The sequence below is a fragment of the Emys orbicularis genome, chromosome 10, assembly GCF_028017835.1.
Source record: "Emys orbicularis isolate rEmyOrb1 chromosome 10, rEmyOrb1.hap1, whole genome shotgun sequence".
In the NCBI taxonomy this organism is placed as follows: Eukaryota; Metazoa; Chordata; order Testudines; family Emydidae; genus Emys; species Emys orbicularis.
In genome coordinates, this window is record NC_088692.1 from 44,469,368 (window position 1) to 44,494,440 (window position 25,073).

Here is a 25,073-nt window from a genome sequence, read left to right on the forward strand (position 1 = left end):
GAAGCCCTCTGGATGAAATATGAGTGGGTTCATGATATTCGGGCTGCAGACGGCTCCCTGCATTGCCGCAGGGCCAGTAACACCTGATACCCACATGTGCAAGCAGGGGAGGGTACACTCCTGCCAATTGTTACTGACAGACACATTTTTTCATCAATTTCAGTGTGTCAACTGAAATAGACATTGACCTACATCTATCCATTAAAACTGAATCCTGCCAAGCCTACAAACCAAGCTGCCAAGCCTATATACCAACTCCCTTTCTGCCTGGGAAATGAAATCCCTGTGGCAGAGTCAACCCTGAGCCCAGAGAAAGAAGTCAAACTGACTGATTTGTATGCTTGTAATACAAACCTTATGCTACAGAAAAGGAGACAGCTTTTTCCTTTCTCAGGCCACTTGTAAAAAACTAAGAGCATCCAAGGGCCTAAGGCTACTTATTTCAGTAGATAAATGTGGTAAGGACATTAAAATACTGAACTGTGCATTTGGATATTTAGAATTAGGGGAAAGGTTGTGAGGTGAAAGTCCTTGTCCATATGGCACTCTGACTTTACTTTGAGTCTGAAAATGAGACAGTTTCTCAGGATCAGCCTATCTAGAAAGAAAGTTAGAACAAGCAAACTGTCAATTTACCTACATTTTTCTAGCATAGGTGGTGGTTATCAGAAAAGGCCACCTACGCTGACAGCCAGAATTGAGAAATAGGGCATCAATTGGCTTGAAGACTGTGCAACAGTCTACTCTGCACTAAATCAGAGTCCCAGAAGTGAAAAATTCTTCAGACAAATTTACATTTTTTCTTCCCACATTGAAAAACTCAGGGTACATGTACATAGCAAAAAAACCAAAAACAAAAGCCCCGTGGCAGCAGTCTCAGAGGCCGGGTCACCTAGGTCAGGCTTGCAGGGCTCGTGCTGAGGGGCTAAAAATAGTAGTGCAGATGCTCAGGCTGAGTGCCCAAGCTCAGAGACTCCTCCACCTCTCCAGGTTTCAGAGCCCGTGCTCCAGCCAAAGCCCAAACAGCTTCACTGTTATTTTTAGTTCCGCAACATGAGCCCTGTGAGCTTGAGTCAGTTGATCCAGGCTCTGAGACTCACTGTCGCAGGTCTTTTTTCACTGTGTAGACGTATCTTCAGTGACCCACTATGCAACCCTAGAAAAAAGATGCTGCTATTACCCAGAGCTGAAGCTTACCCACTGAGGGTGCCCTTTTGACCCTATCCTGGAAGAATTCCAGTATCATCAGGATGGAACAGGACTTTGGTTTGTCTACCTTGTCCCTACCACAGTACATAATTTTAACACAGAACCTATAATATCCACTGGAAGTAACTGATTTCCTAGAAACCAACACCATTTCTACCACTTTAGTTACCAGTCTTCTCCTGCTAATACCAGCCTTTCAAGCACCAGGACTTCAGGCAGAGCCTTTTGAGAGTATTTATGTTACACTCACCACCGTAAGATCAATACCTAATAGTCTGTATGCGCATTTGTGTCTCATCCACAAGAAGGAAGTTAGTTGACAGACAATCTCTAAAATTGGACAAACCCTCAAATCTATTCAAAATGCTACTGCAAAGATCATATTCCTGGGCTCATCACTCTGATCACACCAAGAACCACCCCTCTAATTCCTCCTTTCACACCCACTGCTCCACTGCATCAAAGAAAAACTACTTGTCTTCACCACTAAGACATTCAAGGTTTCACCTCACCTTACCTATCATCTCTTATATACTTCTGAGCTGTCAACTCCTATCTCTACTCTGCAAACAATGCCAACGTTTATCACCCATCACTCCAATATTCCCTCAGACATCTTTAAGAACATAAGAAAGGCCGTACTGGGTCAGACCAAAGGTCCATCTAGCCCAGTATCTGTCTACCGACAGTGGCCAATGCCAGGTGCCCCAGAGGGAGTGAACCTAACAGGCAATGATCAAGTGATCTCTCTCCTGCCATCCATCTCCATCCTCTGACGAACAGAGGCTAGGGACACCATTCTTACCCATCCTGGCTAATAGCCATTTATGGACTTAGCCACCATGAATTTATCCAGTCCCCTTTTAAACATTGTTATAGTCCTAGCCTTCACAACCTCCTCAGGCAAGGAGTTCCACAAGTTGACTGTGCGCTGCGTGAAGAAGAACTTCCTTTTATTTGTTTTAAACCTGCTGCCTATTAATTTCATTTGGTGACCCCTAGTTCTTGTATTATGGGAATAAGTAAATAACTTTTCCTTATCCACTTTCTCAACATCACTCATGATTTTATATACCTCTATCATGTCCCCCCTTAGTCTTCTCTTTTCCAAACTGAAGAGTCCTAGCCTCTTTAATCTTTCCTCATATGGGACCCTCTCTAAACCCTTAATCATTTTAGTTGCTCTTTTCTGAACCTTTTCTAGTGCTAGAATATCTTTTTTGAGGTGAGGAGACCACATCTGTACACAGTATTCGAGATGTGGGCGTACCATGGATTTATATAAGGGCAATAATATATTCTCAGTCTTATTCTCTATCCCCTTTTTAATGATTCCTAACATCCTGTTTGCTTTTTTGACCGCCTCTGCACACTGCGTGGACATCTTTAGAGAACTATCCACGATGACGCCAAGATCTTTTTCCTGACTCGTTGTAGCTAAATTAGCCCCCATCATGTTGTATGTATAGTTGGGGTTATTTTTTCCAATGTGCATTACTTTACATTTATCCACATTAAATTTCATTTGCCATTTTGCTGCCCAATCACTTAGTTTTGTGAGATCTTTTTGAAGTTCTTCACAATCTGCTTTGGTCTTAACTATCTTGAGTAGTTTAGTATCATCTGCAAACTTTGCCACCTCACTGTTTACCCCTTTCTCCAGATCATTTATGAATAAATTGAATAGGATTGGTCCTAGGACTGACCCTTGGGGAACACCACTAGTTACCCCTCTCCATTCTGAGAATTTACCATTAATTCCTACCCTTTGTTCCCTGTCCTTTAACCAGTTCTCAATCCATGAAAGGACCTTCCCTTTTATCCCATGACAGCTTAATTTACGTAAGAGCCTTTGGTGAGGGACCTTGTCAAAGGCTTTCTGGAAATCTAAGTACACTATGTCCACCGGATCCCCCTTGTCCACATGTTTGTTGACCCCTTCAAAGAACTCTAATAGATTAGTAAGACACAATTTCCCTTTACAGAAACAATGTTGACTATTGCTCAAGAGTTTATGTTTTTCTATGTGTCTGACAATTTTGTTCTTTACTATTGTTTCAAGTAATTTGCCCGGTACCGACGTTAGACTTACCGGTCTGTAATTGCCGGGATCACCCCTAGAGCCCTTTTTAAATATTGGCGTTACATTAGCTAACTTCCAGTCATTGGGTACCGAAGCCGATTTAAAGGACAGGTTACAAACCTTAGTTAATAGTTCCGCAACTTCACATTTGAGTTCTTTCAGAACTCTTGGGTGAATGCCATCTGGTCCCGGTGACTTGTTAATGTTGAGTTTATCAATTAATTCCAAAACCTCCTCTAGTGATACTTCAATCTGTGACAGTTCCTCAGATTTGTCACCTACAAAAGCCAGCTCAGGTTTGGGAATCTCCCTAACATCCTCAGCCGTGAAGACTGAAGCAAAGAATCCATTTAGTTTCTCCGCAATGACTTTATCATCTTTAAGCGCTCCTTTTGTATTTTCATCGTCAAGGGGCCCCACTGGTTGTTTAGCAGGCTTCCTGCTTCTGATGTACTTAAAAAACATTTTGTTATTACCTTTGGAGTTTTTGGCTAGCCGTTCTTCAAACTCCTCTTTGGCTTTTCTTATTACACTCTTGCACTTAAGTTGGCAGTGTTTGTGCTCCTTTCTATTTGCCTCACTAGGATTTGACTTCCACTTTTTAAAGGAAGTCTTTTTATCTCTCACTGCTTCTTTTACATGGTTGTTAAGCCACGGTGGCTCTTTTTTAGTTCTTTTACTGTTTTTCTTAATTTGGGGTATACATTGAAGTTGAGCCTCTATTATGGTGTCTTTAAAAAGGGCCCACGCAACTTGCAGGGATTTCACTTTAGTCACTGTACCTTTTAACTTTTGTCTAACTAACCCCCTCATTTTTGTATAGTTCCCTCTTTTGAAATTAAAGGCCACAGTGTTGGACAGTTGAGGTGTTCTTCCCACCACAGGGATGTTGAATGCTATTGTATTATGGTCACTATTTCCAAGCGGTCCCGCTATAGTTACCTCTTGGACCAGCTCCTGCGCTCCACTCAGGATTAAATCTAGAGTCGCCTCTCCCCTTGTGGGTTCCCGTACCAGCTGCTCCATGAAGCAGTCATTTAAAGTATCGAGAAATTTTATCTCTGCATTTCGTCCTGAAGTGAAATGTTCCCAGTCAATATGGGGATAATTGAAATCCCCCACTATTATTGGGTTCTTAATTTTGATAGCCTCTCTAATTTCCCTTAGCATTTCATCATCACTATTACTGTCCTGGTCAGGTGGTCGATAATAGATCCCTAATGTTATATTTTTACTAGAGCATGAAATTTCTATCCATAGAGACTCTATGGAACCTGTGGATTCGCATCTTTGCATTTTTCTTATGTCATCTATTATGAGAGGAATTCCCTGTAAAAATCTGCAGAGCTACTACGTTGTCTTCCTTCAAATCCCTCCTCAAAATTCACCTTTGTCATGTCATGATGCCAAAAGACACACTCAACAATGGCTAGGCAGCTAGTGTACTAAGACCGTTGCTCATCACATTTATCATTTGATCTGGTGAGCCCTGCCCGCTCTGTTTTATTTGTTGTCATATTCTTAGTGTTGTATGTTTGTGTATATAATAGTGTATTTGGGGCAGGGGCTATCTTTTCATGACTGTGCGCATACAACATGTACAATAGGACTCCAAATCCTGACTGCAGCCAATAGGCACTCCTGCAGTATAACAACAATAATTATAAAACCAACTAGGTGGCTGGCCATCCTGGTGGGTCATGCAGGGAACTTTGGAAAGGCCTGCATCAAGGCTTTTCTGGTTCTCGGTGCTGATGCTGGTGAGAGAGGCCTGAATGATTATGTAGAGCAGGGGTGGAGAACCTCCAGCCCAGAGGCCAGATCTGGCTGGCTGCTTAATTTAATCCGGCGCGTGCAGGGCTGGTGCTTCCATTTAGGCGACCTAGGCGGTCGCCTAGGGCACCAGGATTTGGGGGGGTGGCATTTTGCCGCCCTTGGCGGCAATTCGGCGGCGGGGGGATCCTTCTGCGCTCCGGGTCTTCAGCGGCAATTCTGCGGCGGGTCCTTCACTCGCCACCGCCGAAGTGCCCCGAAGACTGGGAGCGCGGAAGGACCCCCGCCTAGGGCGCCAAAACCCCTGGCACCGCTCCTGGGCGTGTGGCAAGTCTCCATGCTGCGGGCCTGAAGCCCTGAGCCGCAGCACCCCACCCTGCAGGGCTAGAACCGCGAGCACTGGCTCGCCCTGCTGCGGGGGGAAGCTGGGGTGCCAGGCCGGTCAGCTGTCCCTGTGGCCCCTAGGCACAAGGGCAATCAGGGAAGCTCCGAGTCCGCATGTGCCCGCCCCTGCCTCCAGGTGCCGCCACCACACCTCTCATTGGCCAGGAACCGCGGGTGCGGGCAGCACACACCACACAGAGCCGCGTGGCCACATCATAGCCACTTCCGGGAGCAGCGTGGGGCCAGGGCAGCAGGGAAGCCTGCCTTAGCCCTGCTGCGTCGCCAATTGGGAGCCACCTGAGGTAAGTGGTGCCTAGCCAGAGCCCGCACCCCTCACCTCCTCCTGCACCCCAACCCCTGCCCCGTGCCCTGAGTCCTCTCCGCACCCCAAACCCCTCCCAGAGCCCGCACCTCCCCCCAAACTCCCTGCCCAAGGTCGGAACCCTCTCCCGCACCTTAAGTCCCTCCCAGAGCCTGCACCCCCACCCCAAACGCCCTGCTCCAGCCATGAGCTCCCTCCCACACCCCAACTCCCTCCCACAGCCCACACTCCCACCCCAACCCCCTGCCCCAGCCCTGAGCCTGCTCCCACACTCAAAACCCCTTGGCCCTAGCCTGGAGCCCCCTCATGCACTCTGAACCCATCATTTCTGGCCCCACCCCGGAGCCTAGGGGAAGCCCTGAGCCTCCCCGCCCCGCCCTCCCCACGGGGCTGTGTGTGGCCTGTGACTGATTTTTTCTGTGGGTCAGTGGCCCTCAACAGAAAAAAGGTTCCCCACCCCGATGTAGAGTCAGAGGGTTTTACTCATGCCCCAAGCAAGACAATCAGAGGATAAGCAGTTCAATTCTTCTTAAGACTAGGAAAAACTGGTGCCACAATCCAGGCACTTTCTCCTTGCATTCCTATATTAGAAAATTATTGCAGAACTCAGAATAAATGTCCTGCTGTATAAAAAATGGAAGGAAGACTTAGGACTTTTGGGCAGGCTCCTCCTGAGAGAGGTAGTTTTGCAGCCAAAAAAAAGGAGCACCCATCTGCCTGTGTGGATGGAGGAGCGAGGAGAAGTTCCTTTGTTCCAAATGTGAAGAACCTAAAGCAGAAAGCTTTCAACCAGAGTTCTCTCTTCTAGAAATTTGTCAATCCTCATGGCACACACACAAAATTAATAAAAATAACTACAGCTGAGAATAAAGCAGATATATTGAATTATATAGTTTACTCTCATTTGATGTTTTTTGCCGGTTACAAAATTCATTGCTACAAAAACGTGAGTTTGCAACTTTTGGATCCGAAACTGGTAGCTTGAAATACTGATATAAATTAGATTTTGCACTAGTTGTCAATATGTTTTAGCTTTTCCACTCACTATAAGGAGGATATGTCTAGCTAGTCATGAAATATAGGAGATTCTACACACACAGCTTATACCAAAATGTATTTATGCAGACACTACATGTTTAGTTTGGTTTGGTTTATTGTTAGCTGTTTTATAAACCAGAGAAAAGTTACGGAGGGTTTACCATGGATGGACAGGGGGTCAGTACGATCATAAGTAATATATCCGAGATATGTAAAAGGAGTTTTAATTCAAGGAAAAAGTATTTTCTTGCTCTTTTCTCCTTTCCTAGACCATACAATTGCAGAGATGTGTTTTCTGTGTGAAAAGTGATGCTGAAATGCATTTGCTGCTAATGTCTAGTCATTTATACAAAATTAAAATTATGAAGAAACCTGCTTCTGCTATTAACATGACACAAAACTGAAATGAACTGCTTAAAATGTTAAAATAAAAAATGTTGTGATGAAATTTCTGCTGGCTGATTAGAAACTAACATTCTCCTTTAAACTATATTGATTCAAAATTATGAGACTGATGGCTAGTTCTTGCTCAGAACAGTATGATGGACAACTGATATCTCTTTCAATAAAAACATAAGAACGACCATACTGGGTCAGACCAAAGGTCCATCTAGCCCAGTATCCTGTCTTCCAACAATGGCCAATGCCAGGTGCCCCAGAGGGAATGAACAGAACAGGTAATCATCAAGTGATCCATCCCGTCGCCCATTCCCAGCTTCTGGCAAACAAAGGCTAGGGCCATCATCCCTGTCCATCCTGGCTAATTGCCATTGATGGACATAAAAGTTACTCTCAATAAAAGTTACTCTCTTCAAATTAAATGAAGTAATTATTTCTGACTAAACACTGGTAACTCTTGTTTAGGGTTTTACAAAAATATTTTAGTCACTTACTTAGGGTTACCATACGTCCGGATTTTCCCGGACATGTCCGGCTTTTGGGGCCTCAAATCCCCGTCCGGGAGGAAATCCCAAAAAGCCGGACATGTCCGGGAAAATAGGGAGGGAGGGGTCGTGGGGCTTGGGTCCGGGCCGGAGCCGCTGGGGCTGGCGGTGCTCGGCCGGGGGCCGGAGCCGCTGGGGCCGGCGGTGCTCGGTTGGGGGCCGGTGGTGCTCGGCCGGGGGCCGGAGCCGCTGTGGCCGGCGGTGCTCAGTCGGGGGCCGGCGGTGCTCGGCCAGGGGCCGGGGCCGGAACCAGGGCCAGCGCCCCAGGGCCTGAGCCGAGCCGGGCAGGAGACGCCGGGGCCAGAGCCTCTTGGCCTGGGCTGGCCGGACGCCAGAGGGAGCCCCGCCCCAGCCCCAGCTTACCTGCTGCCTCCCTGTTTCAGGCTTCCCGCGAACATTTGATTTGCGGGAAGCAGGGGAGGGGGAGGAGCGGGGGGGGCGCAGCGTTCAGGGGAGGGGGCAGAGTTGGGGCGGGGACTTTGGGGAAGGGACAGGGAAGGGGAAGGGGCGGAGTTGGGGCAGGGCCAGAGTGTCCTCCTTTTTTTAAATTAAAATATGGTAACCCTAACTTACTAAGCTGACTGATTAATCAGTCAAACTCACAATTTGTATTGTTTTGTATCCCACTAATTTAAGACAGGGCCGCCCTGGGGGGGGGGCAAGTGGGGCCCCCAGGCCCCGGGACCCGCTGGGGCCCCCACGAGTATGTCAGAGGCTCCCCCCGTCTTCCCACATCCCCCAGCGTCTAAGCTGGTAAGCGGGCGGGGCTGTGAGCTGCGGCTGAGCAGCAGGAACTCAGGCCCCGCTGGAGACACCACGCCGCTGCAGCGCTGGACGCACCGCGCTGAGGCTCCGGGAGAGGGGGTAAGCGGCATGGTAAGGGGCCGGGGCCAGGCACTCCCCCGACCCCATCCCCCCCACAGCCCTGACCCCCCAGCTCCGAGCCCAGCCCGTCTGAGCCGGACACACACCCCGACCCCATCCCCCCACAGCCCTGACCCCCAGCTCTGAGCCCAGCTCCTCTGAGCCGGACACCCCCCGATCCCATCTCCCCACAGCCCTGAGCCCAGCCCCTGTGAGCCGGGCACCCCCCAACCCAGAGCCCAGCTTCCCACCCAGCCCTGGGCAACAGCAGCACCACCCCCAGGCAGCGACAGCCCATTGGCACCAACCATCACCCAGCAACAGCCCATTATGTAATTGCAAATGTATACATACCATTAAAGCATTTAATGTTTTTAAATAATGTATTTAGTGTATTTTCAAATTAATTTTTGAATGTATTTCACTAGTTATTTTTTACATTTCCAAATACATGTTACTATAGTACTGCAACTTTTTTTTATGGAAGGGGCCCCCGAAATTGCTTTGCCCCAGGCCTCCTGAATCCTCTGGGCAGCCCTGATTTAAGGAGGAAAAACAACAAATCAAATTTTCAGTAATACTAAAACGTATACTAATGGAGCCAACGTAAAGAATGTTTAAACCTAAAAAAATTCACTTGAATTTGAGGCCCAGTCTCAGAAAAGCATCTAAGCACATGCTTAAACACATCCCTATTCAGAAAGGAACCTCAATAAAGGTTGTTCTTAAACTCCATTGACTAAGTCTAACTGTCATTGTGCCAATCCCAGCAAAACTGATTGGGGTCTTTGGGTGCTACCATAAAATAAATATTTTCTAAAGTACTATTAATAGTAACAATACTAATATTTTGGGACAAATGGACTGTCTGTACTAACAAATTCAGTGCTCACTCTTCTGCATCAAAACCACTGTCTCAGCGCTAGCATGGGTCTAAGTGCTATTGTAAACAGGACTCATGAATTTTCAGCACTGTCACAAAACCTTGCTCTGAGCAGCAGTGAAGACTTGGTGTCGAAAAAGACATCAAATTTGCAAGTGTAGACACAGCCTGTGAGCCTGTCATATTGGTGCAAGCTTCTAAAATGTTAATTTAATTAACTTTTGGGAGGGGGCATTTCTAAAGGGTAGTGTGGATGCTTTAAGACAAACTGAAAAACATTTAGGTTAACATGATTATTCAGTTTTCATAAACTGTTTAACTTTTGGGCTATGGTTTTACTTGTGGATACAGTTTAAATTATTTAATATTCTCACATAGGTCTTGTCAACACTAGAATTAAATCATTGGCAAGTCAACTTGTTGTACAAAACTAATTTATGGACAAAATTCAGTGCGTCCACACTAACCATGCTGAATTGGTTTAAGTTTTGGCCCACATTAGCACTGAAAAATATAAATGACAATGTTCTCTGAATATTTATCCCACAATTCCTGATTCAGTAAATGCAATACATTCTAGGTGTTTTACAAATATTCTCGGAGCTTTAACCAGTTAAATTTTTCTAGTGTAGACCAGGTGATAGGCATTGATTTACAATGTGGGGCAGAATGGACTAAAGAACATTAGAGATAGGTCTTTCTTTCAAGTGAATCTCAAACAATCAATTACCTGTCCAGCCAAGATATAGGAACACAGAACATTCTATGGGACAATTTGATTTCCATTCAAAAAGACAGACACTAAATTCAGGAGAAGATTGAAATTCCTTCTCTATAGACATGCTACTTCATTTTCAACATTTTCACATTTCCCAAAACAAGGAAAGAGAAGTCATTAAGTGCAGTCCCTAATGTGGGTATCTTGTGCAATAATATAATCTAAACCAGGAGGGCTATGATAGAAATTCCAAAAAATCCTTATAATCACCACAGACCTGGAAATCTCTAGAGCTCATCTGGAAGGCCCTGCAAATACTCAGAAATATTTTAAAAGCAAGTTTAAAACAAGAATTCAGTCACTGTTTGAAGACTATAAAAAAAAGACACAAGCTCTGTCACCAGGACAGAAAAAAAGTCTACCAGTCACTGCAACAAGGCAACCTGAAGATTTTTATAAGACTACTAAAATTAAACTTGCTTAGAAACCTGATTTTCTAAGTACTTTCAGATTAAACTGCCAACGAAAACATAGAAACCCTGTGAATTACAGCTGCTTTTGACACCTGTTAAAAACCAGGGTATGGTTTTGACACTCTGGCCTCAAAAGCAGCTGTAATTCATGGGGTTTATACGTTTTCCATGGCAGTTTAACTAGCCTGAAAGCAATCTAATTGGGGCAGGTATTCAAACAGTGGAAGTAGAATCAGAACTCTAAACCATCAAAAAACGTTAGAAGGAAAGAGTCAAAGCTTCTGCACAATCAATGGGAAAGTCCATGTAAAACAAGCTCTCATACTGGTCAGAAGAGTTACGGATTGGACCTGGCACCCAAATCAATGTCTTATTTCTGATCCGTTTTTATAGCTGTGTTCCTGTTAGAACATCCAGTCATACTGCTGTTCAGTTGTCCTGTATTACACTAAATATATGAAACTGCAAGTAGTTGATGTCATAGTTACTCCTGTGGAGGAAAAATAGTCTAAGGCCTAAACTTTGGTCAAGTGAACTGTATGTAGGGTAGGATGAACTGTATCTTGGACTGGAGGAAGGAGAAAAGGGTGGGGGGAAGTAAAAGGAGAAGGGTAGACAAAAATCATAAAAGCAGAACTAACTGTAGACATTATAAAAGTAGAATTAACCTTTGTAACAGATTATGATTAATAGATGTCAGGTGACAGAGAAAGAAACCGCAAAGGGCAAAACTAAGAAAAACAGGAAAACTTGTTTTGCTTTATTCCTTATATGGATATAAAACTTTAAGGAAGTATATGTAATTTTTGTGGTTTTATCCTATATAATCTCTCGCATTTTATCTGTCGGGGGGGTTCGGCTGCGTTGGCTGACTCCCCCATGCATGCATGTTTGATTGTCAATAAAGGAGCCTCAGGCTGTCTGATCCAAAATCAACAGTGTGGACAATTTTCCACAACAATTTGGGGGCTCGTCCGGGATCCACAGAAGACTTCCCCAGACCGGAGGACTGCGGGCAGTCTCCCACCAAACCCAGGGCCCATCTGAAAGGTAAGAGACCTTTTGAAATCTCTGGAGTGGGTTCTGGTGGAGGATCTGCCCGTAGGCTCAGGGTTGGGTGAGTTGCAAGCTGGATCTGAACCTTTTGTTGACAGACACGCCTGACGCCCTTTTGTTTTTTTTCTGTCATAGGTTCGGTGTTGGAACCCCCCGAGGTAGGTTGGCCAGCGAAAGTTCCCACCAGCGGTAGGTTGGTGGTGAATGCCGTAAAACTAGCTGCCAGTAATTGGGGCTAAAAGCCAGTTTAGGGGGTGTGCCGTATGTTTGTGAATGAGTGAGGGTCGCAGGGTCCCCTACCCTTGTTTCCCTCCTGGAGCCCTAGGCTCCCTTCCCTGCTCGGAGAGCGAGGAGGCCCTGGGAAACCGTCCATGAACTCCTAGGCAGTAGGGTGACTGTCTCCGCTCTCTCGAAGACGGACCGGTGCCCTTTGCTGGGGGAGCGGTGTGCGGAGACCGTGTCTTCCCTGACTCCTTTTGGTCTGTATGCCCTGAGACCGAGTTCCCTTCCCCGATTCCCCTCTTGGAGCCTTAGGCTCCCTTCCCCGCTCGGAGAGCGAGGGAGCCCCTGGAAACCGCCCGCTGTACCGGAGGCAGTAGGGCAAGCGACACCATTCTCCTGAAGATGGGCCGGTGCTCTTTGCCGGAAGGGGTGTGTGCGGGGACCGCGCCTTTCCAGACCCTTTCTTGTATGGATGTCTGAATGTTGGGGTTTGGGTCACGCCTCGCCGGTATAAAGAGGGGGCACACAGTGAATGTTAAATGTTATATGTTTTGGTTCCGGGAAAAGCCACGGGTAAGTGGCGGGGAGTCGGAGTTCCCACAAGGATAGGCCTCGGTTGTAGGCCTTACCTCAGCGTTTGTGTGCAAGTGTGAATGACTGAAACGCGTGAGGGTCATAGGAAGACGCCCAGAGCTTTCTGCGAGGCCTTGAGGCTTACAACCAGGAATGTCTCTAAAGCAAGCCCTTTGACCCGTGTGAGTGGCCTGATAGTGTTCAGGGGAGCTGAGGGAAAAAGGGATTATGGGTTCAGGAAGACGCTATCGGAAACCTAGGGATTGAGAGATTGGATCTCACAGTCGGTAACCTCGGGATAGCTGACCGAAACCCTACAATCAGGTAGACTCCAGGAATATAAATGTAATTGGTATACCAGAGATGATCCAAATTTGTAATTTCCATTAGAAGAAAGCTTTGACCTTGACAGGACTGTGCACCTCAGAGGCGCACTTCTTGCCAACAAAGTCGGACAAGATCAGTTTGATGTATATATTTATTGGTGTAAGGAAACAGTAAAACGGCGCCATAAATCTCAAGTAGGGAGTTCCAAGGACTCCCAAGAAAAGCTTAAAAAAGATAAAAAGGAAATTGACTCTCTTCCGTAACCCCGCTGGCCAGCAGATATCGCTCTATTTATCTAGACCCCTTCAGGAAGCAAAGCTCTTTGGAGTATCCCCTCCACACCTCCTGATGATCTTATAGACCTGTTATTGTCAATTTTTCTCTTTAGTCCTTGTTTATCGGTTAACCTTTTGGGAAAAGACTTGTTGTGTAAATTAAATTGTATAATCTGCTATACCCCAGATGGTGTGTATCTGGACGTGCCTGGTCCCGCTCACAATGAAGTCCTGGCAGTTTATAGGAGAAGACTGACCCCAGCCCTTCCTCGTTGCAACAGGAACTGCTGGTTAAGGTCTCTCCCCCCCGTGGGCTTTGTGAGCCGATCATGCCAACCAGGTTGGGTGCATTGGGTCTGCCCAGCCCGTTAAGATTCACCTAAACCCAGCAAGAACCCTTCCCAAGGTGCAGCAGTATCCTCTATCAAAAAGGCCAAAGAAGAATCTAATCTGTTGTTACCTCCTTAATTTAACAAGAAGTCATTATTTCTATGGTCAGTAAGTGTGACTCCCCCGTTTTATCATGCTGTTCATGCTGTTGGTCTTTCTTTCTCTCCCGTTGTCCCTAGCCCTGTTGTTCTTTTTTATAATGCACCAGTGCTGAGGGGTTATTATCGCCTCAAGAAAAAAATTGTATTAAGTCCAGACATAAAGAATTAAAGTTATTATTAAATAAGATGCATCTAGATGTAATGTGTGTATGTAAATAGGTGTATATAAATAAATAAAAGGGGGGTTAGTTAAAAGGCCCACCCTCCTTGCTAAATTGGTAGTGAAACAATGCCTGTGCCCATGGAAAGAAATAATGCAGCAAAGAAAAAAAGGATTGGGCCCATATAAGCAGGCAATCACAGTTTGAGGAAGTTGAAAGAAAGACAGTGAAAAGTTAACTCTGTAGTTACTGGAGGGAATCAAGCAGTGAAACTTGGTAGGAATGTCTGTAAGTAATCCAGGCAAGAGGTTATTTAAGTGGAATTATTCAACTATGAATAATTTAGTCGAATTTGCTGAAGAACACTCCTGCTGTGTACAATCTGTATTTTATAAGTTTGAGATAAATTGGTATTGTTTAAAGTTGCAAAACTGAGAATACTTTTGCCAGACACAGGAAACTAGTGTTGTTTAAGGTATTTAGCATTTAATCCTTAAGGTGACTTAATGCTTTACAAGATTTAAAATGTTTTAAATAAAGACCAAAGGTTGTGGCTGCAGCAGGGTAGTCAAAGCCAGGAGAATAAAAGATTTGAATTTGTTTTTGTGTAACAAAATAGCAGATAAAAGATCTGGTAAAGAGAGAGAAGGACAGTGCCACTGGCTCTGTGTGGTCGAGCTGTCACTTTGCTGTGGGTGCATAAAAATTTTGTAAGCACAAAAGAAACAGTTACACCTTGTGTAAAAATTGATGGAAAGGATGTGTATTTTCCCTAGAACATGTGCAGTGTATATTGGAACAGAGGTAAAGGAAATGCAAACTTACCAAAATAGGTTGTGTTGTCTTTTTCAGATCACTGTGTGTTTGAAAACAGGAGTTAAAAGTTAATTGTGTCCCTTTTTAAGTAAGAGTCTTTAAGCTGTGAATAGCTGTGAATCCAGAAGCAAGCCAGAAAGCATCTGTACTAATGCAAATTATCTTAACTGATAATGTAGAAGCCACTGAAACCTGGGCTGCCTATAAAACAATTACAAGGAAATATGGGATAATTCCTCTGTTTTGCCTGAAATCAACAAGAGTATTTGTATATAAAGGAAATATTTTAAGCAATGACTGACTACCCAGAAGGGGTAGACTTCTGTTCTTTTGTCTTTCAGATAATCAGAGAAAAACAGATGCCAGCTAAATAGCATTCAACGTACCATGCATTTACTGGTACAATAGGAATTATTTTTGTGTTCTGTGTCCTGTCTTGTGGTGTTTGTCTTGTGGCCAGAATTGTTGTGTTTAATATTTTTTATAGAACAGTCTAGTTTAAAATTAAATAGAACGGTTAAATAAAAAAAAAAGCAGATACTTGTTTTATTCAACTTGGAATACAAAGTGTTTGGATAAATCAGGAAAATGTGATATACTAAAGTTTAATACATTTGCTTAAGTAAGAAAAATACTTCATTGGCCAGATCTTTTAATTGAAAAAAATTGTTGTTAAAATTTGCATACCAACAGTCTTTGGAAGCAAGGACATGAAAGGTTAACCCACTCCCTATATTGCACATGGGATCCTTCTGGCTACCTCAGATTTCTAGCCAGAGGGCTGGGGAGGGAGGAAAGCTATTGGACACCAGAGGTTGTACCGAGTAGACTCCTCAAAAGTGGGTGTGCTTGTCCTGGTTTGTTGCTCCATAGCTCTGTAATAAAGTTATTTTACTGGAAGGGTAAATGTGGCATACATAGAATAATAAGACTAATGTACTGTATAATGGCAATGTGTATGTGTTCATTGTTGAGAAAAGGTGTATGAGTGGAAGTTTCCTTTGTAGGTTAAAAAGAAGCCAAGAAGGGGAGAAGGAAAAAGAACAGAACAAGTTAACTGGAAAAAAAAATAGCTAGCAAGCTCAGTCCAAAGATAAGATGCTGTCCCCATTCAAGGACACTGCTACAGCTAAGACTTGGCTGACAACCAAGAAAAGGGGGGGCTTGAATGTGCCCAAGCAGCTGTAAAAAATCTGCAAAATACTGCCAGGCATTAATGAAATGTGTTAGGTTTTTTCTCACAGGTAAAGAAGTGCTATCCAAAGACCCTAGCAGCCCTGCCATTCATTGAAACCAGAAGGCTGAGTCTACGTAAAGTCCATCAACGAAAGACTGCTTTGGCTTCATGCTGGAAAGGCCCTTTCCAAGTCCTGTTAACCACCAACACCGCTGTGAAGTGCCAAGGACTGCCTGCCTGGACCCATGCTTCTCACTGTAAAAAGACCCCTCCACCTCGGGAGGGCTCTCTCACTGATAAGCCTATTTCTCCTTCAAGCTCTGCTGTGCCTTCTAGACAGCAGGGAAAAAGGACAAGGTGAAGTGCTAGTAACCTCTCCCTTGTATGATGCTGAACCACGACTGATTCAGGAAAAGAGAAGAAGGAACACTCACTCCATTGAAACCACCAAAGTCCAGGGATTCCTGACTACAAAAGACATTAAAAACTGACCCTAGTAAAGAAACAAAGAATTATACACTGGCAGGAAGAAACTTGTGGGACCCATGCTTGGGAATGTGGTATTGATTGGATTTTGGGGTTTATTCTACAGGCTGCGTCCTGTGTTTTGGATAAGTCCTTCAGCATGTATTGCCCTCCCTAATTGGATTTTAAATGACAAGTACCAAAGGCACCTTGTTGCCACTGCCCCTGCCATCTCCTCCATTACACTATTACCCCTGTAACACATCCAAATACAGACAATGCCATATATTTGATAAAACCAATGGCCAAGGCCTTCACACTTTAGTGATTTATTTAAATATTGTTTAGAAAAAGAAATTATTTTTAAGGTTCAGGATATCCCATATTAGTGAACAATTAAACGAATACCCAACGAGTTTGTTTTGCCACTGGAAATTTTACCTGCATAAAAATTATTCCAGTGACTAATAATGTGACCTGTATCTTACTGTAATACACCTCTTCTTATGCCATTAACATCAATGCCTCCCAGAAGTACATAAAGGTGTTTAACCAACAGATGTGGTACAGTACTACACCAAAGAGAGCTGTATTAGGATATCAATGGATTGTAATTAACACTACATTAGGAACTGTTAAATTTGTATTGCCCTTATCCAGTTTCCAGATCACCTCTATGTTCAGGGGGGGGGGGGGAGGGGGGGGCTGCCATTAGATTAGCACAACAGAGGGCTTGGGTTATTTCCTCTAGAAAAAAAAGAGAGACTTGACCGGATCTCTATGGAATGAAGCCAACAGTGTAGCTGTAATTTGGAATATCCATAAAAAACAACAGCATGCAGAAAAATTGGGCCAATTAGAAAAGGCCTCAGGGCTTATTACAGGGGCACAACTAACCAAGGTGCAAGCCGGGGTAGGTGAGTTACATATCATTTCCGCCCTTGGTTCCTTAACCCAGAGACTTCTAGCAGAGATGGTCTGGAACATCACTGGTGCTGGGGAGGCATTGCAGTGGGACACGGCATGTTCAGAGATCCAGGATTTTCTGAATGATCAGTTAGTGGCCATTCGGAGTGACCTCGAGCACCAGGCCTGGCCCACTGCCCTCACAGACACCTCAGGAGTACCATCTAATCCACTTTCAGGGTGGAAGTGTGTACAGTCCCAGTGCTCCTTCCAAGCGTATGGACCAGTTAAAGGGGTATGGGCACCCACTTACCGAGTCCTGCCTGGTCCATGGGGAGGTTGCATCTGGGACTGGGTTATTCACTGAGACATATGGGAAATAAAACCACCTGGTTTACCTAGCCAATTTATAGTCGGTGCCCCTGAAATAACACCCAATATTTGGATTGGATTGGGGAATCAATGGACACTCACAGCTTCAATGTATATGTAAACTCAAGCTGGGGAAAGTTGTCACTGTCCATAACAATGTTTGTTGGGAAGGTAAGGGACTGGGAACCTTCCTGACAGGAGTCATGATCTTCCAGGCTAATAACAGCTGTGTATTTGTTAAGGCCCATATTGTATACAACGCCCATTTTAACCTCACTATGACTGTAGGCAGCCATGTTATTTATTGGCCTTTGGATAAAAATTTGCAATCAACTCTCAGGTATAAAATGCCCTTTAACTGGACAACCCTGGTACCAGGCCATTTCCAAAATCTGCTTTCATTGATACCTGAGGTCCAAAAAAATTTCTGATTTATAGGGACAAATTCATATCCTTAAAAATGTATATCAGATAGAAAAAGGTTTCAGACAGCCTATCGACTGTCTTCCTTGTGCACTAGTCGAGACGTGCTGTATGCAGTGACCAAAATTATATACAAACACCATGTTGTTGCTATAGGTGGATTGACTGTTGTATTGGGATTGCTTGTTTTAGGATTGTGTTTTTGCTATTGCTTTTGTAAGGGATATTGCTGTGCCTGTAATTTTTCTGCTAAGCCCACTGCAAGGGAGCAAGTGGCCTTAATGATTGTTAATGAGGTTTATGATAAAAATTGGGATGAGATAAGAGAAAAGGAAAGGAAGGAAATCAATGGGCTCATGAATGTTAAAGTTTAGGCCAAAGATGGCGCTAGAGAAGCGCCAAAGGGGGGAATTGTGGAGGAAAAATAGTCTAAGGCCTAAACTTTGGTCAAGTGAACTGTATGTAGGGTCAGATGAACTGTATCTGTGGACTGGAGGAAGGAGAAAAGGGTGGGGGGAAAGTAAAAGGAGAAGGGTAGACAGAAATCATAAAAGCAGAACTAAGTGTAGACATTATAAAAGTAGAATTAACCTTTGTAACAGATTATGATTAATAGATGTCAGGTGACAGAGCAAGAAACCGCAAAGGGCAAAACTAAGAAAAACAGGAAAACTTGTTTTGCTTTATTCCTTATATGGATGTAAAACTTTAAGGAAGTATATGTAATTTATCTGTCGGGGGGGTTCGGCTGCGTTGGCTGACTCCCCCATGCATGCATGTTTGATTGTCAATAAAGGAGCCTCAGGCTGTCTGATCCAAAATCAACAGTGTGGACAATTTTCCACAACACTCCTTAGTTTAATTATAGAAAGGTAATCTGTGAAAAAGATAAACATGGTCAAGATTTTTCAGAAGTAACTAGTGAGATTGGGTGCCTCCATTTTTGGGTGCTCAATTGGAGACATCTTAAACGGGCCTTATTTTCTGCAGCTGCATGCTCAGTATTTTCTAAAAATTAGGTCTCTTTAAAAATGCCTCCAGTTGGGTACCCCAAAACTGAGGCAATCACAAATACCAGTCACTTCTGAAAATCTTGGGCATAGCTATTTCAAACACCAGGCTCCATTCTGGAAAACCTGAAGATGCCTATCTATACATCTTGCCTCAAAAGAGTGACCAGCCCCTTTCTTTACAATTGCCTCCTCACAAACAAAACTCTCCAGTGTAGGGAACTTTTTATAGCAACTCTTTCCCAGCACACTTTTCATGATTGCTTTAGGGCTGTCATTACCTCTGTCACATTTAAAGGCCCAGCTGCCATTTGGCGCAGACTGCTGCTTGCCACATCTCCTTTCCTTCTATCTGGTAAGTGTTCCTATTATGTTTTCCTTTCATCTTATCATTAAAGGAGATAACTCACAATGGATAGACTGATGGGGAAAAATATTTTAAAAAATAGATTAGTACCTGGAAGAACTTTTAGCTCTGCTTCATCACTGTATCTGGGCGACCCACCACTTTCAATGACACAGCGATAGAGTCCGCCATCCCCATCTGTAACATTGCTAATGATTAGAGCTCCACTTGGTAATGTGAATACACGGTCATCCAAAAAGAATGGTTGACGATCCTGCTCCCACCTCACAAATGGTACCAGATCAGCATTAACCTCGCAGTTCAGAATTACGCTGTTTCCTCTATAGACAGATGTTGATTCTGGCTGGCTAGTGAACCTTGGAAGTCCTGGAGAGGAAGGTGAAAAGAGAATGGAAAAATCAAAGTTATGCCAAACTACCACAATTCTGAAGGTCAGACCAGCAATCTGACTTTTAAGCGTGACAAAAGCTGCACTCCATCTTTCTAGAATCAGCAGATATGGATGAGAATAAGAAAAAAAATTGCTTATTTGAACAACAAGTGAATACAACACAGATTCTACATGGGGCATCATATTGAATATGTTTTAACAGGGGAAAGAAACACCGAGGGCCAAATTGTGAAAGCCTTTATGGGAGAAGGAGGAGACATGCAAAGAAAACTCACCCACTTCCCCCTGTGTGCTCCCTCTCTGTGTCCCTAGGAAGCAAACAGTACCCCAGAAAAAATGGTGAAGCCTAGACCAGTCCCCTCTTGGACATCAAGCTACATATGCTTTGGGCCAAATGATGACATCTAGCCACTGGTCCAAGTAAGCTGTGGTGTAGAATCATATCAGGAACTCAGAGAGGGACTGCACATGGCCCCACTTCCTCTCAGTGTTTTTTTTTTTTTTTTTTTTGAGTGCCATGCACCCCAGGGCTGAGAATAAGGCCTGAAATTATCACAAGACATAATGCATGCCCTGGGGAAGGAGAGGAGGCTCCTGGAATGCTCTTCCCTTCCCAGATCCTAAATTCTGTGAGAGGGCCTATTAAATACAATTATAGGTTGATGAGAGGTTTAAGTTAAGAATTTAAATTCAAAAGGAAATTTAGAAGTGTGCGCTCCCCAATGGCAACATTATCAGTGTTCACTACACAAACGACAAAGATGTACATTAACTTCACAGTCATTTAGTCATTCAATGTCATTGAAACACAGTAGGAATGTAGTGCATAATTCTCTTATAATAATAATGTTTGAAAACACTAAACTTGAAATACGCTGTACTGGTGCACATGAGCAACATGACTAAAGTAGCTTTTGAATTTCTTCATATGCAAGTGTTTACATTTTCAGCCTTAACTTTGCATTTATGTATTTTTGTGCATTTAATTTCCTTGCCTTACAAAAAAGTTATCCCTGGATGCAGCACTATGGCATAACAGCTGTATTTTGCACACTACTGGCTTTAAACTACCATATATACTCGTTTGTTAGCCCGTTCGTTTATAAGATGGATAGGTAAAAATAGCAAAAACTGTATGACCCTTTCATAAGCCAACCCTATATTTCAGGGGTTGGCAAACTTTGGCTCCTGGCCCTTCAGGGTAAGCTGCTACCAGGCCTGGACATTTTGTTTATCTGGAGCGTTCACAGGCACGGAGCCCCTCAGCTCCCATTGGCTGGGAACGGCGAACCGCGGCCACAGGATGCTGAGGGGCTCCATGCCTGCAGATGCTCCAGGTAAACAAAACGACAATGTATTAGATATTCAATTCAATAATTCCAGAGAGTTTAAAATCATCAAATTTTGGTGTAGACCCGTTTATAAGTCGACTCTGCTCTTTGATGCATCACTTTACCAAAAATATTCAGCTTATGATATACGGTATATCACTTTCTAGATAAACCAGCAAATCTAGCTGAAACATTATAATAAAAATGGATTGCTCTGCAGTCTTCAAAATTTGTTTAAAAGGCCTAACAAAATGCCTAGACAAAAGTTCATTTAGGAAAAGGATGAGATTATTTCCCTTTAAAGAAACTAAAAATGTTAAAGTTTAAAAACCCTAAATTCTCATAAATCAGGAAGTTTACTTCAAGTTCCAACACCAATTTATTCTTTGTCTCTTCTCCAACCCCCACCCAAATTTAAATTTTCCAGTACAGGCCACAAACCCTGAGGAAATTACATACCAGTTTGGAAACCCAGCCCTCCCACTGGATACTGACCAGAAACCCATGCTTCAAGTATGAGATCATCTTACTTTCTACAAATGTGACAGAGAAATAATCCTACCCTCTGTTCATCACACCACATGAGCTGGGGCTCACACCATATCTTCTAAAACAGGTAGGGCTTTGCTGATATTACTAATATTGGTCAGAAATCCAGATAGAGGTTAGTGATAAAATTGTACTCCATGTATCCTACTCATTCAGTTTAGACATCATGATAACCCATCTACCCTTACAAGGTAAGACTAAATTCTGTACACAGTATAACCTAGAAGAGTGAATGCTGGTTGTAGCATATGACTCAATACCACATTCTTGTAATTCATATATGCAACGGGTAGATTTGTTTCTTCCATGTGGCAACTCATGTATGTTTCCCACTAGTAAGCAGAGACTAAATGGCTGTATAGGAGCAGAATTAAGGTTGGTGTCAGAATTTTAATTGATAATTTCCTGACTTTCAAGCATCTGGGGTTTTTTTTCAAATAAGTTACAAAGTATTTTCAACTTTGCATTCACCCCTGGCAAGTTAAAAGTTTTCTATGAAAATATTTTTTGCAAAATATTTTAATGAACTTACTAGAAGCAAAGACAATTGAGTTTTCCCAAAGTAGATGAAGTACACTATCAGCCCTGCATTTCTATGAGTTCCAGAATGATCTGAAAAATCTCAGTGGAAATAAAATCAAGAGAACACTAGTACATATCTAAAGGCAGAAAAGTAATTTAATTTACTACACACCTAGATCAGATTTGCACCATAATTCACAAGTCACCGTAAGAGTCTTCTATAACAAAACAGAAGTCAATTGATCAACAATATCAGTCAAATGACACCCTCATGCTACTTCCTCACATATGCAGCAAGCAAAGCATTTTGACTATAAAAGCTGTAGTCCCAGTGAAGCCAATTATCACTGGGTAGAAGTATTTGCTAGCCAGAATAAAATGTATGCAAACATTCTTACAGCAGAGTTGTTATAACACAGTATAATAGAATTCAACATAAATATTAAACCAGCCTTTTAAATTAGTGTTGAAAAGTCTAAAACAAAAAGATATGCAACGGTCTAAATTGTGAAAGTCTCAACTACAATAATGTTCAGCATAGTGTGCTGAATTTCTGTATTCCCGACCAAAATCCTAAGTGAAATGTTCACATTTCAAGGTATTTACAACCTTAAGATATATTTCTCGTGTTATCTTCATCTACCTTGCCATCACTCTGCCCACCTTCCCTCTTTACTAATTATGTATGAAAACTAACCATGGTCATTTGTTTAAAGGAAGCTGGAAAACAGCTGACTATGCTAGGTTTTGATGATGTTGCTGCCAGTGCCCTTCATCTCCTCTTTTATTCAACCATATGAATGATCATAATCTGACACTAAATCCACCTTAGTCACAAAATGATTGGCAGAGAAGTAAGTTTGTCACGAGGTTCTCAGAAGCCAGATAGGATGATGAGTGGCACAGAAATGGAAACAGCTATGATAGCCATAGTTACAATTACATAACCATTTCCATTCTAACCCAGTCTCTTCAGAAGCTCGTAACTGTCTGAAGCTTTAAACTTTCAGGCTGAAATTCTCCCTTTTGGGGATAACAAGGGATTTTTTTCTTGAACTTTGAGCAAAAATGGTTGAAGACACTGAGTAAAATGGGAATGATAAAAAATATTTTTCCACAATATTTTATTACACAGCTCTACAGTCAAAATAACTGAGGGTTGAAGGATGAAGTTTTAGTGTGGAAATAACCCTCTGAAAAATGCCTTAACTTTTTACCAGTTATTACCACCTGAGGAACTGTCGAACAAGGAGGTTTTTCCTTCCCAAGACAATCTGCAGCTAAAGGAAAAGGGATGAAAGGATGTTGTAAAATGAAAGCCTTACTTAACAGTTTAAATTTCAAATGCTTCAACTGTTTTTCCTTATTCTGTATCATTAATAAAACATTAAAATGGATTCGTAATGGAGTTTTGCCATGGCACTAAGCAGGCTATGGTCTCTGTATACCAAACCATGAACATTGTTTAAGATAATTTAATGTTGGTCCCTTTCAGGGTAATGTTAACATCTTTGACTCTTTGGGCCCATATAGTCTGTTTAAATTAATACAACTGACCCTGTCAGATATTACTTTAATATTTAACAATTTAGCAAGAAGTGAAGTATTTAGCTGATCTTTTCAACTGTGGATTGGCCAAAGAATTCTTAAGAGAACTGATCTTACCAAGGTCAATCTAAATAGTCTGAAATGATAGGAGCAACAGCCCTGATAAGTGCACATATCACAGTCACACTCAGTAAAATGGCATATTAAAGTAGCTGTTTTCATATATTTCCTTAGCATCAAATAAAAGCTGCCTCAATTAAAAGAGAGGGAAACAAAGGGAGAATTGCTACCTGAAGGCAAAAATACATTGAAAAATACAGACATGTAAAGGGATGCTGTATAAATATCAAGGCCTTCTTGCCTCATTCCCTGCTCACTTCACAGTTTCATTCAAAATTCACAGGGATTAGGTAAAGGATTCTGAGTACTTTACTAGAGCTGCAGGAGCAGAGCCAGGGTTCCTGCAGAGCCCTTCCCTCAACCTCATAAGGATCTTATAAAGTCTGCAGGAGCCCTCTTGACTTTTCGCTATCCAGCTGCGTTAGCAATAGACATACCGTGTGTGAAACAAATTCTTATTTAGCTACTCGCTATATGAGCTTGGCAAACTGCTGTGCATATTCATTATTCAGGTTTCTCAGCTCTGTCACATAAAACCTTTTTTTCCCGGAAAAAGTGAAGGCATTTCTCAAAGAGGGTCATTTCCATGCTAAAATTTCATCCTTCAACACTCAGTTATTTTGACTGTAGAGTTGTGTAATAAAATATTGGGCATAAGGGCAGGGCACTGGGCAGGGGGGCAGTGTGCAAGGGGCTTGCTGGCAGAGCAGGGCTGGGTGGGCCAGTATGCGTCTAGCAGCTGTGGGTTTGTAAACAGTGCCCTTGTGCTGGGCTGAGAGGGGCCACTCCTGTTGCGCTGCGCATCATTGCCCCCAACCGGCTCCTCGCTCTGCGGACCATCCCCCATCACATGCCCTATTTCCCCAATGGGGGCCCACAAATATGTTTAGGGCAGGGCATAAGGGCAGGGCACTGGGCAGGGGGGCAGTGTGCAAGGGGCTTGCTGGCAGAGCAGGGCTGGGTGGGCCAGTGTGCGTCTAGCAGCTGTGGGTTTGTAAACAGTGCCCTTGTGCTGGGCTGAGAGGGGCCACTCCTGTTGCGCTGCGCATCATTGCCCCCAACCGGCTCCTCGCTCTGCGGACCATCCCCCATCACATGCCCTATTTCCCCAATGGGGGCCCACAAAAAGTTAATCTGGCTCTGGCTGTTGGTGCAGGCCCTGGGGTGGGGCTAGGGATGAGGAGTTTGGGGTGCAGAAGGGTGCTCCAGGGTGAGATCGAGGGGTTCGGAGGGCAGGAGGGGGATCAGGGCTGGGGCAGAGGGTTGGGGCCCGGGAGGGG

General features: G+C 43.6%; 1 protein-coding gene across 1 annotated transcript in view; it reads right to left on the reverse strand.

Moving 5' to 3' along the window:
- The window catches only part of NEO1 (neogenin 1), a 527,807-nt gene that overhangs the window by 230,992 nt on the left and 271,742 nt on the right, over window positions 1–25,073 (reverse strand). Inside the window, exon 3 of the mRNA XM_065411681.1 lies at window positions 19,423–19,698. Within this exon, the coding sequence (XP_065267753.1) occupies window positions 19,423–19,698 (276 nt within the window). The remainder of the gene's footprint in view (window positions 1–19,422; window positions 19,699–25,073) is intronic.